This window comes from Hippocampus comes, unplaced genomic scaffold, assembly GCF_001891065.2.
Source record: "Hippocampus comes isolate QL1 unplaced genomic scaffold, H_comes_QL1_v1.1 scaffold257, whole genome shotgun sequence".
Taxonomy (NCBI): Eukaryota; Metazoa; Chordata; class Actinopteri; order Syngnathiformes; family Syngnathidae; genus Hippocampus; species Hippocampus comes.
Genome location: NW_017804972.1, coordinates 499,208 through 515,802, shown reverse-complemented (window position 1 = coordinate 515,802; position 16,595 = coordinate 499,208). Strand labels below are relative to the sequence as shown.

General features: G+C 43.0%; 1 protein-coding gene across 2 annotated transcripts in view; it reads right to left on the bottom strand.

Moving 5' to 3' along the window:
- Positions 1-4,488: 4,488 nt before the first annotated feature.
- LOC109529128 (junction plakoglobin-like) overlaps positions 4,489-16,595 on the bottom strand; it is a 146,032-nt gene continuing 133,925 nt past the window's right edge. For both annotated transcript variants that reach the window (XM_019892331.1, XM_019892322.1), the window contains 2 exons: positions 9,080-9,219; positions 4,489-5,695 (listed from right to left, as the gene is read on the bottom strand). In XM_019892331.1, coding sequence (XP_019747890.1) covers positions 9,083-9,219 — 137 coding nt within the window. In that variant the 3' untranslated portion in view covers positions 4,489-5,695; positions 9,080-9,082. The remainder of the gene's footprint in view (positions 5,696-9,079; positions 9,220-16,595) is intronic.

Genomic DNA, 16,595 nt, shown 5'->3' with positions numbered 1-16,595 from the left:
GGCGCTAATCCAATCACCGAACGCGCACGGCCATTCTCGACGTAAGGCCTTCTAGCTGGCCCTAGTACGCAGACAAGTCAGATCACGAGTCTGAGACTCGTGAACTGATTGGCTATTGAAACCTGACTGTGCCCGTTCACTTACAGCGCACAGGGGCCTGCTCTGTTTAATCTGAAGGCCCCGAGCAAGTTTAATTTACCTGGCAACACAAGCTAGCTGCGATATGATTGGTTAAAAACTCTTCCATAATAAATAAGTTATTTATCGAGTGGCTTTCAATGTTATTTAAAATAACATTGAAAGCCACTCGACTAAGTGGAAATAATATGATGTAAAGAATACAGAGAATAATTTTGTTTACATATTTATGAAAATAAAATAACAATGTTATTCTCAGAAAAGTAAATTTACTTTTCTGAGAATTTTTAGGCCAGCAGAGAAGGCCTTGCTGGCCCTGAGGGTCCGCCACTGTCTGCCCTTTATCTATGATCACGATATCTGGTTGGTTCGCCATTACCATCTTGTCAGTCTGGATCTGGAAGTCCCACAGGATCTTCGCTCGGTCAATCTCCACCACCTTCTTAGGTGTTTCCCATTTTGACCTTGGGGTTTCCAGTCCATACTCCACACAGATGTTTCGGTAGACTATGCCAGCCACCTGGTTCTGGCGTTCTATGTCAGCTTTCCCTGCCAGCATCTTACACCCTGCAGTTATGTGTTGGATCGTCTCAGGTGTTTTAGCTTAGCTCAAACAGCATTTTCTCCGTGGCGTAAGACTTTTGCACAGCTCTGAGATGTTAAATGTTGCCCTTAATCATGAGATAATTCGAGTCTTTCAGTAAGTCGGTAATTATTTACTTGCACTTTCTGCGTGCACAGAAATATAGTCCACGTTGGAAAATTTGTTTCGTATCTTATAATATACAATATAGAAATACCAAAAATGTGTCATTTAGAGTTACATCAACGAAAAAGATACTATTGTAATATACTGGTGTTTCCTGTGTGGATGCAAGCTATTTAATTCCCCTGGATAGAAATCAAACAGTATATTTAATTAAGGCCCTAGCTGTATCAACTCAATTTGGAAAAGGGCAGATTAGTTAACGGTCCATAAAAAGGATTCATATTTCGAGGTTAAAAAAAAAAAAATGCATTAGATTTAGAAGAAATGAACAGGGGGAGACAACAATTGAGTCAAAACTGAGCTCATGCAGTCGTACATCGTCATTTGTCAGATGGACACACGCACACACGCACGCACACACACACACACACACACACACACACACACACACACACACACACACACATACACACACACACAACCTGGGTCCCCCGCCAACCGTTGAGAGAACCAGGAGAGCCTCTCGTCTTTCTAGTGCGCTCGGTAACAACACAAGGGATGACAGTTCTCTGAGAAAAAATTGCAACATGGTTTCAAATAGCACTAAATGTTTCCCATATCTTAAATGTAAATACTTTTTTGAGGTTCTGCTCCGTGGCAGGTCGACACAACATTATCTTTCGACATTTGATGGTCACTGCGCGGGACGGCTCGATAACACTTTTACATAACCGATACTGCAGCCTCAAGGATCGGTCATGACTGATTCTGTAACAATGCGATTCTTTTTGTCACTTTAAAATCTGTTTTTTAAGATGTGGATGTAATTTGCTTGAGAATGATATCTAAAAACACCAGAGATGGGTTTCGTGAATTCGGTGAGTCCGTCAGTATTTCAGGCCAGCGCAGTCAATTGAGTCGTCGGCGACAGCCAAACGGTATCAAGAACGGATTTACCGTTATTACGTCACATACAGGTGCCTCATACACGAAAGAAAATACAAAATCGCATAAAATACAAATATAAACAATGTTGTACACACATGTGCCATTTAGTTCAGCAATCACCACGCTGGGCATATGTCTCTTGTTTCATTGTGTAATCTAATGTTAAATTATAAATGATTATCATTTTATGTTTGAGTATTATATTCTTTCATGTTAAGGTTACCTAAATTTTATTCTGTTTAATAATTGCTTAAACATGTTTATGATGATAGCGTCCGATTGGCTGAAAGAAAGCAGGAAATGATTTTAGTTTCCGGTAGTTGTGCTCCCGAACGTGCTGCGATGCAGATGTCTTTTTTTCTCCTTTCAATAAAACTGCATTCAAACGATTCCATCTCTCTTTTTGCTGTTCGTAAAGTAGAGCTATCCACTAAAAACAACGAACCCCTCAACTTACAATTGTATTGTTTTTCTTCATTTGGCTGCGTGTCAATTTGTGCGGAGCCTGTGTTGACGTGGATATTGTGTTCTGGACATCGATTGTCTGTTGCGGACAAGGGACGTACTGTGCCCTCGGATATCGAACCATCCCTCGTCACCGAACTGACTATGGGATGGATTTTAGGAGGAATTGTCACAAAGTGAACATGAACATATTGTAGACAAAGAAATGGAAGAATTGAAAAATGGTGAAAAAGATGGCAATGCTCGGTTGTTGAACATTCAAGTGAAGAAAAAAAAAGGAACTAATTCTGGTCTACATGCCAAGCTGGGAATCAAGGTGGGGTGTCAGCTAAAAATGTCATCAGTATGACCCCAGCACCTGCAAAATGTGCTGTATGATGACATCAAATCTTGCTTTGAACTGTTCCTGACTGTGTCTATTGTAACCACTGTGGTAAATGTGACCAACTTGGAGGAGAAAAGATGATTCCTAACCCAGACAAAGGCGTACGTCTTTTAAATTAAACCGGTGTCTCCAGATCCAGAAACAATCTACCAGCAGTTTATGGAATTCAGAATGTGGTCAGACTACTTTTCAGGCCAGAAATAAGAGAAAGTGGTGCAATCTGTGTTTAGCAAACAATATCAAAATAAGTAGAGTATGGCATTATTGCAATGCATATGTTTGTTAAATACACGCAACAACCTGCACGTATTGTCCTGAATTAACATGAGAAAAAAAATACCACTGAAGTTTAAGTCAACACAAACGGTCCTGCATGGTTAAGCCCTCTCCGTCTGGCTATTGGACTGTGGATGGTAACCTGATGACAGACTTGAAGATGTTCCCATGGCCTTACTGAACTCCTTCCACACCTATTGATGAAAATTGGGCCCTTCGGTCCGATATCCTATTAGAAGGAATGCCATGGATGCGAAACACATTATTTATAAGCAGATTGGACGTCTGCAGTGATGATCACAATTTTGTCAAAGGAATGAAGTGGACCATCTTGGAGAAGTGGTCCACCACACTCAGGATAACAGAGTTGCCGCATGACAATGGCAGACTAGTGACAAAGTCCAGCGCAGTGTGAGACCGTGGGCGCGAAGGAAGAGGCAACGAATGAAGAAAACCAGCAGCCAATTTGTCATTTAGACAATGACATGCCACTTTTCTTTCATGTCCCCAATGCAGCGCTTCTGTCCTTAACAAGTGAGGCACGAACAGCACTTTGCATGTCTCCATTCTGTTTTTTTGAAAAAACCCATTTGTGTGAATTTGAGTGTGATTGGTTGTTAGTCTTTTTGTCCCCTGCAATTGGCTGGTGACCATTCCAGATACACCCCACCTCTTGCCAAGCTGTTCAGAAAATATCGGGATTGATGTTCAGTTTGTATAAATGGCGTTGTTTTCAATTACAGGGAACGTTTTCTCTATGCCCAGCAGGGGGCAGTATTGATCTACATATTATAATTTAAGCTTCAGCAGAATTTATTCAAATTGCTCATTTTAACGCAATGTACATGTCTATAATTAGAAAAAGTGAAACAAAAAAACATGAATGTACGCCTGAACAAAAATCTGGATTTTTTTTTTGTCTAATCATTATGGGGTTATTATGTTTGTTCTTGTCTCATCATTATCAATACATTTATCTGCTTATTGACAAGATGAAGTTATTAAAGCCCTACGTATAAAATTGTTACTGAATCCACAAATGACAGACACTACATTGACATTTGTGCCAGCGTTTACCTTGATTTACACTTAATTGTAAGCGGGTGGTTTTCACCGCATGTCAGCTAAGGGGTTTGCATTTTTTCGCTCGTCACTATACCCATAGTCTGTTGTGTGGTCACAATACTCTCAGGTCTTGATCTGGGGGTGAAAATGGGAAGACGTTCTGGAGGCTCCCAAATCTTAGAGGTCCCCACTGTGAATGCCACCCCTACCCCATCGTCCTTATAATTTATGTATACTGTATGTCACAGCAATAACTCTTGACGTACTTACAAATTGAATGTGAATGATTGTAAAAGTGCAAATGGGCATTACAAATTCTGACAGACTGGCTTGGGCTGTATTTTTTACTCTCTGTTACAATAAATGTTTTCAGTTTCATGTCTTGGTATGACAAGAGTAAAGCATTTAATGTGAGGAACACTAAGTGACAGGAAATTCATTAAGGGGCTGCTGTTTAACAGACGTTTTCCATACAAGTAGAAAACATAAATGTACACCCAGGTCAAATAAGAGCTTTAATTAAATTCAGATTAAGGTACACTACAACTCTGTTAATGGCTCAGAACAAATTATGTTACTGTTTTTGTAGTTGTGCTTTTTTTTAACATAGAAGGTTCCTCTGGTGGTATTTCGCAACCAAACACAGTCACTTCATAACCACAGTTGATCTTGATGTAAGAAGCACAAAAATGTTGACTACTGACCAACCAAACCAATTCACGCTTGAATCTTTAATACACTTTAAGTTAGAGCTTCAATTCCTCCACCGTCTTGATGTGAAGGAGAAACTTACTACTGTTGTTAATTCAAGATAATTCTCCATGAAAATATGAACAAGATGAAAGGTGAAGTATAGAACTTAACAAATTAACTGCAATAAAAGCATTTTTTGGGGGGCGGGGCAATAGAGACAACGAGGCATTGAGTTGGTGTAATTTCTACCCTTTTTTTGTTGTTGTTATTGTTGCTTTTAACTAATTGGCCAACATACTGCGACATACACTTTAACCTCCCTCATATCCGTTTGGTTCTCAGTATGCAAAGGTGAAAAATTTGTCAATTAGACACATTATAAGACCATGCAACAACCACATAGGGGCACTCTGGGAAATGCGAACAGTTCAAATACACAGAGGAGACATCTAAATGACAGCAGGAATACACGGGTAGCATTTGGTAGATATTAGATTGACATATTTTTGTTTAAAAATGACATTTTTTTGTGTTACATGACATCCAGAAATCAGTTATTTTAAAATAGCCCCACCCCAAAAAAAAAAATCAGTACATCACCATTGTTGAGCCAAACCGTCTCATTTAATGTCACGGTATGTGTTTTTGAAGGAAGATTTCAGTATTCTCAGATTTTTTTTCAGATTTTCATTTTGATTTGTCAATGCTTGTCCCGCATGCCCTTGCTGTCAAGGAAACATTTTCTTGTGACTGCTTTTAAAAGTTACCCGTGTAACAGTACACTTTCACCCCACTGTAAGACATCATAACAAAATAACAGTTGTGTTATTTACACCAACAATAAACACTTTCAGTCACCGGTCTCCTTCAAGTTCTTGATTGCCAAGGTTGAAAAAGGCTTGATTCTCCATCATGAAGACCTTCAGAAACTTTCTTACTTCCTTCACAAATTCCTCCAGTCCCTTCTTTCTGTGATGTATTAATCCTCTGTATTGATTGGACTCTGTTTTATGTTCCTGCGAGAAATAAAACAAACATGTACAAGTACATCTCATAAATGACAACTTTTCATGAAAACGAATAAATGTGACACACCTGAAAATATTGACAGATTATTTACCCAAGACATTAAACAATATTTGTTTAGATATTTTATGCCTTGATGCTTGCAGCCTAGGTACTGCACCTCTTCAGCCACTCCAGGATGTTACATGTGTCGTACAAGCAGCGGCCAGGGAGTTTGCTGTGCAGACCATATCAAGAGCACAGGGGGTTGGGGGGCGGGGTGCTTCAGCCTATCCCAGTTGTCTTCGGGCAGTAGGCAGGGGACAGGAACTGGTTGCCAGCCAATCACAGGGCACACAGAGACAACCACTCACTGCTCACAATCACACCTAGGGACAATTTAGAGTGTTCCCTTAACCTACGCCACGTGTTTTTGGAATGTAAGAGGAAACTGGAGTACCCAGAGAAAACCCACGCAGGCACGGGAAGAACATGCAAACTCCACACAGGAAGGCCGGAGCCGGGATCGAACCCACGACCTCTGCACTTTGAGGTTGACGCGCTAACCACTCAACCACTGGGCCGCCAGGCAGGATATGTGTTAGAATACATTGTCTGTCTTCAGTAGTCCACAGGGTGGCCCCTCCCTCTGATGTGTTTTGTGACCTTTCCCTTAATTCAGTGTGGGCTGGGCGTCTCCCCAATCATTGCACCTGTCCCACCTACACACCTGCCAGTCTTCACCTCGTCAGCAACACTCACCCCTTGCAGCATAAAGGCCAGTCTGAAGAGCCACTCATTGCCAGTTCGTCAGCTATCTTCCCTGCCATCCTCTCTGCTGCCCAGATGTTACGTTCAAGCCTTCATGTACACCTCGATTTGGTTCCTCTGACTGCTTTTGGTTCCTGCCTCCTCGACCTATCCATCTTCCTGACAATAAACCAGTTCTGGGTTCATTGTGTCTGCCTGTGGGTCCTGTGCTCATCTCAAGCGAAGCTTAACAATATGGCTCTCGAAGAACCGGAGTTGCCTACCCCTGCTATAGGGCAACAACCCAATAGCAGGCTCGCTACCACCTCATTTGTGATAGGAGGAACATGTTCATGCACATGTTATAAGCTGAAACCCTGCTCATATGACCAGTGATTGGCTGGCGACCAGTTCAGGGTGTCCCCCGCTTGCCACTTGAAGACAGCTGGGATAGGCTCCATCATCCCCACAACCCTCATGAGCAAACTTGATGAAAACTGCGCTGCGAGTCCGATGCGCTAATCAGTCAACCACCAGACTGCCAAAATTTTTACATACAATATTTTGGGGTGGGGTGGTTTTCATGTCAATAAAATCACCATTGAAATACTCAATGTTCTGTTTGCTTGGGTCATCTTTGTCTGATATTTGATGGTATAAAATATGATATGGTGAAACTTTGCCAAAAAGAATAATTTTGGATCGGTTAAAATACTTTATCATCACAGTATACCTTCATGGTTTAAATAAATAAATACATACATACATACATACATATATACATACATACATACAAACATACAGCATATACATACATACATACATACAGTACATACACACAAAAATGAATGAAGAAGAAAAAAAATATAGCATTGACTGATCTTGTCCTCTCTTGGATAGCAGTTTTGCGCCAGAAAAACACTTAGAACTTAGAAGGATAAAAAACAAAAAAAAGTAAAGGCTTCTGAGCAAAATTGCATAAAGTCTGCAATTTCCCAGGTGCTGGCTTTATGCCAGCAGAAAATCAAAGCTCAGTAACATCAGTTGCACTGAGACGAGGGAGCCACACTCAGCTGGTAACTTTCTCTCGAATGTAAACATTTTTATTTTTCTGCAAGTTCATGTTATCGGTACCAAGTATTTTTTATTATTATTATTTTTTTTATTATCGTTTTTTAAAGATACACTTGCCATTCTGGATTGGCAGGCAGTGTGGACCAAATTGACTCGTAAAAGTGCTTTTACAGTGGGAATGTGAAGGCACGAATTTAGTGGTCACACCCTCTTTTGTACATCGCTAGTAAATTTGCATCATGCCTTATTTCACAGGAAACTGTATCACTGTGACATGAATTTTTTTTCCAACCTTAATAGAAACAGAAAACAGATTTTAAAGGGATAAATATGTATGTATGCAGTCACTCTAGAGCAGTGGTCCCCAACCTTTTTTGCCCCACAGACCGGTTTAATGTCAGACAATATTTTCAGGGACCGGCCTTGAAGATGTGACGGATAAATACAACAAAATAATATGATATGACCTGCATGAAAACTGGTATCTTCGAAACATAATAATAAACACGAATCACGACACAAGGAACGTGCTGTCCGGCCGCAATGCTCTCTGGTTGCATTGGTAACGTTTAAATGTGCCTTCAAAATAAGATACAAAGTGCATGAAAAATACGACTCACCATCGCCGCATATCGTGTAGAGTGGGTTTAGTGCGTAGGAATCTCCCGTTGAGATAAATCCGTATTTGATTCTGTCTATTAAATGTAGCTTTCTTTTTCTTGAAAGTCGTAGGCTCCTCTTCTGTCTCCTGCTGGGCCTTTTCCCCTTCCCAAAGAAACTTTCCAAAGACGCTTGTTGTTTACTCATTTTGCTAGCTCACAGGTTTCATTTTAGCAGTAACCTATCACGTGACCAAGAAGCACACCTTGACCTGTGTCAAAAGTGACATACTGTAGACCAGGGGTGTCAAACTCATCTTTTGTCGCGGGCCACTTCGAAGTTACGGCTTCTCTCGGAGGACCGATGCAAAATCTCAACGTTATTTATTACCCATGACAATTGGAAATTTCGGTACAGATTTCAGCAAGGATCATCAAAGTTGACACACATGATTTGCTCCTGCGGGCCACATAAAATGACGTGGCGGGCCAGATGTGGCCCGCCGGGCCTTGACTTTGACACCTGTGCTGTAGACGAATGTAACAGAGGATCCAGTAATTTTTCAAAATAAAACATATTTCAGATTCCGAAATAAATAAAACGGAAGTAATGTGAGTGATTTATTCTTTCTGTGTGGCCCGGCATCAAATGACCCACGGACCGTACCGGTCCGCAGCCCGAGGGTTGGGGACCACTGCTCGAGAGCATAAGTCACATTTTTGTTTTTACAAAAACCGAGACCAAGAATAGTAGATCTGGTTGGATTTGAAACTTGTGCTTTGCATCACATTATGGCCAAAGGCAGAATCTTGGATGGTTATTTCGCCTTAGTTCAACTGAAGATCTTAAATTGCATGTACGCAGGTGTGATTATTTGTCCATGTGTTAGTCTGGTGACTAACTGGTAATATTTTCATTCACCATGAATACAACACAGAGCCATAATTAGAAGGTGTGGAGTATGTATTTACCTGTTAGAGTGGTTCAGGGAAGGTTTGTCTTGCGTCATAGGTCATATCAGGCATGTAGGACTCATGGAGATCAGGCTCTAATGGAAGAGTGTCCAGAGGCAGGTCAGCATAGCCATAAGGAGGGTATGGACCATCTAACTCTAAAAAGGTAACAGAGAGAAGGGCATGTTTTACCTTCTGAAAAAAATGGTCTCCTTTGGAACATACCATGCCCTAATACTGTACATTTCAGTGTGTCAACCACTTAAATGGATTGATGCTGCATCAAACAGAAGCCTATTTTTTTTGCCCTCAGGAGGAAAAAAATACTAAGTTCTCTACGGGGCAGAAAATACTTTTTACTGTGATTTGATATCAGCATGATCTGATTTACATGTAATTACCACAACACGGATGGAAACAAATTAAAAGCACTCTCCTGTCATAAAAAAAAAAAAAAAACACTCAAAAATATAAGTGGAAGTATGGGAATTTATCTCTCCATCTTTCCATTTTGTTCAACGTAATCAGGTTTGGGCAACAGATTAAGAAGGGAAGCCCAGACTTTCTTTTCCCCATCCACTTCGTACAGCTCTTCCAGTGATATATTCCTCTATCCAGGATGAATTGGGTTGTCCCAGGGGCCTTTTCTCATTGGGACATCCCCATAATACATCACAAAGGGGGCATCCAGGAGCCACCCTAAAAAGATGCCTGAGACACTTCATCGAGCTCTTTTTGATGTAGAGCAACAGTGGCTTTGCTCTGAGGCTCTCCCAGAAGCCTCTTACCTCACTAAAGGAAGGTCCGCACACACAGCAGGCAAGTTATTTTCGGCTACTTATCACATACTTTGTTCTTTTGGTCAAGAACCTAAACTCATGACCAGAGGTAAGGATGAGAACATAACTCGAGGACTTCACCTTCTTCAGCACACAAGACCTATGGGAAGCCCGCATCACGGCAAACAATGCACCAATCTGCAAGTCAATTTCATTCTCCTTTTTTTCCTCACTTGAGTACAAAACCCCAAGATACTTGAACTCCTGCATTTGCTCAGGACCATGGCCACAGATTTGGAGGAACTAACTTGCATCCGAATTGCTTCAGACTCCATGAACTGCTTCAGCGAGAGTTGATGAAACCAAAAGAACCACATAATCTGTGAAAAGCAAAGACATGAAGAAAGTGAGGAAAACAAAGCAGATCCCTTCAAGGTCTGGGCTGCGACTAGAAAATCTATCCATAGAGATTATGAACAGAATTGGAATGAAAGGGCAGCCTTTGGATTCTAACATTTACTGTTGATGAATTAATGTTAACTGCTGGCAATGTGGCTCAAACTCACCAACTGTGAAAGGGACCAAAGAGTCATTCTCATGGGTGTGATACCCAATACTCGCAGATCACCTCCCACAGGACTAGCCAAGGGACATGATCGAACAATTTCTCCAAGTCCACAAAGCACAGATCGGTTTGGTGAACTCCAATGCATTGTCTAGTATCCTGCTGAGGATGTAGAGTTGGTCCATTGTTTCTAGGCCAGTACAAAAATCTCACTGCTCCTCTTGAATCAGAGATTTTACTTCTCAATGGACCCTCCTCCTCTCCAGTTCGCCTTCTGAAAATACCACCCAAGTTTCCCAATCCAGAAACACTTTCCCCATGTGTATGTGATGTTGCTGACACTTGTAAATGAAACAGTCCTACAACATTCTGGGCAAATCAATCCAGCCCTGGTGCTCTGCTGCAAGGAGATTTTTAACACTCAAGGTGACCTCAACCCCAGAGACAAGAGAGCCCACCTCAGAGTTCCCAGACTCTGCCTTCTCAAGGGAATGTCTGTTAGTGGAATTAATGGAGGTTTTCAAACTATTCTCCCCATTGACTCACCACAGTCCAAGTTGAGGTCAGCAGCGCCCCTTTGCCCACTATACACAGAGCTGATGGGGCAGCTGTGCCTCAGGAGCTAGAGAGGGTCGTCCAGTAACCAAAAGGTTGGCTATTTGATTCCTTCTCTATCTGAGTCAGGTGTCATTATGTCCTTGGACATGACACCTAACTCACATTGCCTCTGGTGTCACTTACACTGGTGTACGGCAGGGTGTGTTTGGTGATGGTCGGATGGGCCGTATACTGGCATCCATGCTTCCATCAGCCTGCCTCAGGGCAGATGTGGCTAAGGAACATAGTTTACCACCACCAGAGCATGAATGTGTGAGTGCATGAATAATGGATCCATTGTGTGGAGTGCTTTGAGTGTGTCCAGGAATGCCTTATATACATCAAACGGATGCTTTATTATTATTTTTATCCATTCTTTCATCCATTTATCTTCACGAGGGTTGCGCGCATACTGGAGCCGATCCCAGCCTTCTTCGGGCAGTAGGCGGGGTACAACCTGAACTGGTTGCCAGCCAATCGCTGGGCACACAACCTTTTGCACTCACAATCACACCTAGCCTGCCATGCATGTTTTTGGAATGAGGGAAGAAACCGGAATACCCGGAGAAAAGCCACGCAGGCACGAGGCAGAACATGCAAACTCCACACAGGAAGGCCGGAGCAAGAATCAAATCCTGCACCTTTGCACTGTAAGGTGACGTGCTAACCAGTCGACCACCATGCCGCCACATTATTATTATTATTATTATAATATTATTATTATTGATCATGTACTGCTTTGCTCGTCTGACACGCCAGACCATAACTCCATCGAAGTCGTCTGTAAGTTATTCTCCATGGCCTCACTGAACTCCTACCATGCCAGGGTTTTTGCCCCAGTGAGCACCAAAGCTGCATTCCGCTTGAATTACCGACACCAATCAACTGTGTCCTGAATCCCACAAGCGAAAAAGGCCTAAGAAGACTCCTTATTGCAGGCACTGACCACTTTACAGCTCCAGTCTGCTCACCAAGAGAAATATAAAATGGCCCACAAGGACTTAATGTTTCCTCCAGTAACCTGAATATTAAAATGTTCTGTTGGAGTTGGGAGTTGAAACTCTTTCTCAAAGGGGATCCTACAAGACATTTCCATAAGACCTGCACAATAAATTTTTGGGTCTGTCAGGTCAGGCTAGCATTCTTCAGAACAAATCAATCACCAGGTGGTCATCATTTGACAGCTTTGTCGGTCTCTTCACATGCATGTCTGATGACACAGCCTGAAAGTTAATCATCAAACCGTGTTCTTGGGTACCCAAGTGTCAAATGCACATTCGGAGATTCTCATGTTAGAACATGGTGCTTGTTATTGTCAATCCATGAGGTGCACAGAAGTTCAATAACAGAACATGACTGGGCTTCTGGTTGAGTGGACATTTCCTCCCAATCACATCCTTCTGCGTCTCACTGTCATAACACGTGAGCATTGAATTCATCTGAGAGGGAGTCCTCAGGTGGAATTCCCTACTGCACCCACTCCAAGGACTGCTCTGAGCTTCTGTTTGGTACACAGGAAAAATCAACAGTCAGCTGATGGTGAACGGGTGTTTCCCTATTTTCCACTGGGTTAACCTCAATGTACAGGCACAGCGGTGAGGCAATACGGAGACCCACACATGCTCGTCACTTGTCACAACTTTAGTAGTTGGGGATTGGACTGCCCAGGCTTCGGCCGCCACCCAACTCACTATATACCAGATCCCCTCAGCCCCACCAACAGGTGGAGACCCACGTTACTCGTTTGGTCTGTGCTCGACCAGGCCTCATAGATGGAAGTCCAACTACGAGCCTCTCACCATCAAGCGCCGCCTCCAGAGTGGAGTTTCGGCGGCCTACATCATCGCGAGGGAAAATGACATTCAATATTTATTTATGTTTTTGTCATTGGGGTGGTTTCTGAACCGTGTTTTGTCTGGTCCCTCACCTAGGGACACCTGTCAGGGGAATAAAGCCACAGACAACTTAGCTCCTAGGATCATTCGTAACACAAAATGTACTTTTGCTTTTTCAATAAATTGGACAGGAATTAACAGAAAGAGTATAACTACACAAAGAGCTGAATTTAATTTACATTAAACTCATAGAAGAGCATTGGTGGCTGTTAATTTTACAATGAAAATCCAGATATTAGATCCATAATAAGCTTTCAGAAACTATTTACCAGCTGTTTGTAAACATCCTTCCTTTCACATTTGTTTAGGAATGTAATGAGTTCCCTAGACACGGCGGAATCACCATATTTTGTCTCATTTTGTAGCAATTTGAAAATTACTGACAAGTGACTGCAGGATGTCGATGTCACCAGATCTCAACAGATAAACGCCTTCGGTTGAAAGTGTTTTGACTGAATGAAAGGTGTTATTTGAAGGAGTGACACGGGAGCTATGAATTTATTTTCTACTGCACTGATATCAAATACCATGAGAACCTGTGTTTGCGTGTGTGTGTGTGTGTGTGCATGTGTGTGTGTGTGTGTGTGTGTGTGTGTGTGTGTGTGTGTGTGTGTGTGTGTGCGTGCGTGCGTGCGTGCGTGCGTGCGTGCGTGTGTGTGTGTAAAAGAGGATAAATAGAGAGGAGGCAGTAAGCAACGATGAAAAACAGAAAATACACATTTGTCACCTGGGACTGAGACTTCAGCTATATTTAAAGATGGATGAAAGAAGCAAAGTCTAGTGGAGGGAGGAAACACTTTCAGGTTGAGCAGAACAAAAATGGTTTCTTTCAGGACTGCAGTCTCTTATTCTTCTCTTGCTCGTCACTTTCCTCCAATGCTAACCTTTTTGTAGCTCATTTTAAATAAATACCGTGTAATAAATAGTGACGCTGTTTTAAAGACGACAAATTTCATTTTTGACTGTACATCATTAAAATGATTAGGGGAAAAAATCTCCAAGCAGGGTGTTTTATATTTAAATATTGACATATACATTGTACTTTATGCCTCCTTGCAGTGAGTGGCTACTTGAGGGGAGCTGCAGCGGCACACTGGTGCCTAATGATTGCGATGCTTGCTTCCATGCGCCTTGTTGTTAGTTCTTCTCGCTTAGTTCTCTGTGTACCTGATGACTATTACATTTTAGGTCCATGTGCTTAGAGTTTTTGTCTCCTGTGCACCCCCCCCTTCCCCAGACATCGTAAGTACATCATGAAACTTTAGAGTACATTGGTTGCTCTTTGTTTTTTTTTTTCTTCAACGGTGGTTAGTTGACTTGGCAGTGTGCACCTGCTTTTGTTTTCAGTGTATCATGTTTTTTTTGTTCAGCCTTTAATGCTGACCTTGGTCTCCTGAGAAATTTCTCTTCATCCCCCCGCGTTTATCATGCGTCCTTGTTTAAATTTATTTTTGTAAACCTGAATTGTGTCTCCTCAGGGGTCCTACTGACTCAGCATTGCTGAACCCCTAACAGCTTTACTATGGAAAACTAGCATGGTGGTTTTTCAGGCAGGGCCGTACTGGGCCTCCAGGGGTCTGATTTGCAACAGAGTTTGTATGTGCAAAAGCGTGCTCAAACTTCATTGTTCATGCAAACAGATTTGGAAGCTGATCTCATTAACAGGTGCTCCCAGGATTGCATCCTGCCAAATAGGCAGAATTGTCATGCCTTTTCAGTTCTGGGATGAGTAGCTATATGCAAATACTGTAGATAATTTTATAAATCCCCAATGTAAGCATGTTAAACTTGAGATGAGACTGATCTCGGTGAGGCAAGTCCTAAGAATCCAGCTCAATGGCAAGAATAAGACCCAATAAACAGCTATGCCCTGCCAGTGATCAGATACCCTGCAGGAATAATAAGGTGGCAAAGGAAGAGATTCAGACCACGGATGTTCGGACCCGAAAGCTCCGAACCATGCATGGAGGGTTCCATCCCGAATCCAGCACCCTTGTACGCAAGCCGAAAGGAAGGAGGCCGGGGACTAGTGAGTGTGAGAGCCACTGTCCAGGATGAAACATCCAAGCTCTGTGAATACAGCAAGGAGAAGGCTCCAACGGACGATGTACTCCGAGAATGTCTCAGACAATGGAGAACAGAGGATGAGGTGCTGGAAGAGGGACCATCATGGGAGGACAAGCCCCTACACGGGATGTACCACCGGACCATAACTGAAGTGGCTGATCTCAAGAAGTCCTATCAGTGGCTAGAGAGGGCCGGCCTGAAGGACAGCACAGAGGCACTCATCCTGGCTGCACAGGAGCAGGCCCTGAGCACCAGAGCCATTGAGGCCCAGATATACCACACCAGACAAGACCCAAGGTGTAGGTTGTGCAATGAGGCACCCGAGACGATCCAACACATAACTGCAGGGTGTAAAATGCTGGTTGGGAAAGCCTACATGGAACGCCATAACCAGGTGACTGGCATAGTCTACCGAAACATCTGTGCGGAGTATGGACTGGAAACCTCAAGGTCAAAATGGGAAACTGTTAGAGGAATCTATGAGCAAAACTGTATCATGTTTAAAGTTTCGTTTAATTTGGGCACATCTAAACGGTTGGGTGCGTATCCAGCACCCCCAAATGCCTGTGCACAAAGGCGCCGGCCACCTGGCCAGAGGGCTGTTGAAGTCCACAATTAGTACGTCAATGCAGGTGGGCAATCACAGGGGAGAGGGCGAAACTCGGTCACAAAAGGGGAATGAATAATTTGGGAACAGCGGTTGAACAACAAAAGACGAGTTGAGAACACCCTTCGCGCCCAGGCGACATTTGTCGTCCGCGAAGTCTGCAACATGTTGATACAGTGTAGACCAGACAGAAAGGCGCCAATGTACCGGTGGTTCAAAGCTTAAACTCAGGTAACCAATCACTACCGAGGGGCCGGACCGGGGGTGCGGTATGCAAATGTCGGGGGCAGTGTTTTCCTTGTATGTTACAATAAAAGTCGGAATTGGCGGGAAGGGAGCTCGAGAGTGTGATCATCGGAGCAACTACCGTCGTTCGCTCTCAGAGATCCCCTCCCGCCGATAGTGAAGACAATTTTCCTGTGTGCCGAGTCATTTCTTTAACTTTGTCCGAGAAAATCTCTGACAGAAACACCTCCAAAGGTGGTGGAAAATAACCGAGCGAAGATCCTGTGGGACTTCCAGATACAGACTGAGAAGATGGTAATGGCGAACCAACCAGATATCGTGATCATAGATAAAGGGCAGAGGAAAGCTGTTGTTGTGGATGTCGCAGTCCCAAGTGATGGAAACATCAGAAAGAAGGAACGCGAGAAACTAGAGAAATACCAAAGGCTCAGAGAGGAGCTGGAGAGAGCCTGGAACGTAAAGGTGACAGTAGTGCCTGTGGTGATCGGAGCACTAGGGGCAGTGACCCCCAAAGTAGATGAGTGTTTGCAACAGATACCGGGAACAACATCGGACATCTCAGTCCAGAAAAGCGCAGTGCTGGGAACAGCAAGGATACTGCGCAGAACCCTCAAGCTTCCTCGCCTCTGGTAAAGGACCCGAGCTGAATGGGGGACGGACACCACCCGAGGGGTGAGACGAGGATTTTTTATATATATATATATCTATATATATATAGATATATATATACAGTCCTTGGGCAAGACCCTTCACGCTAACGCCTACCTCATACCATGAT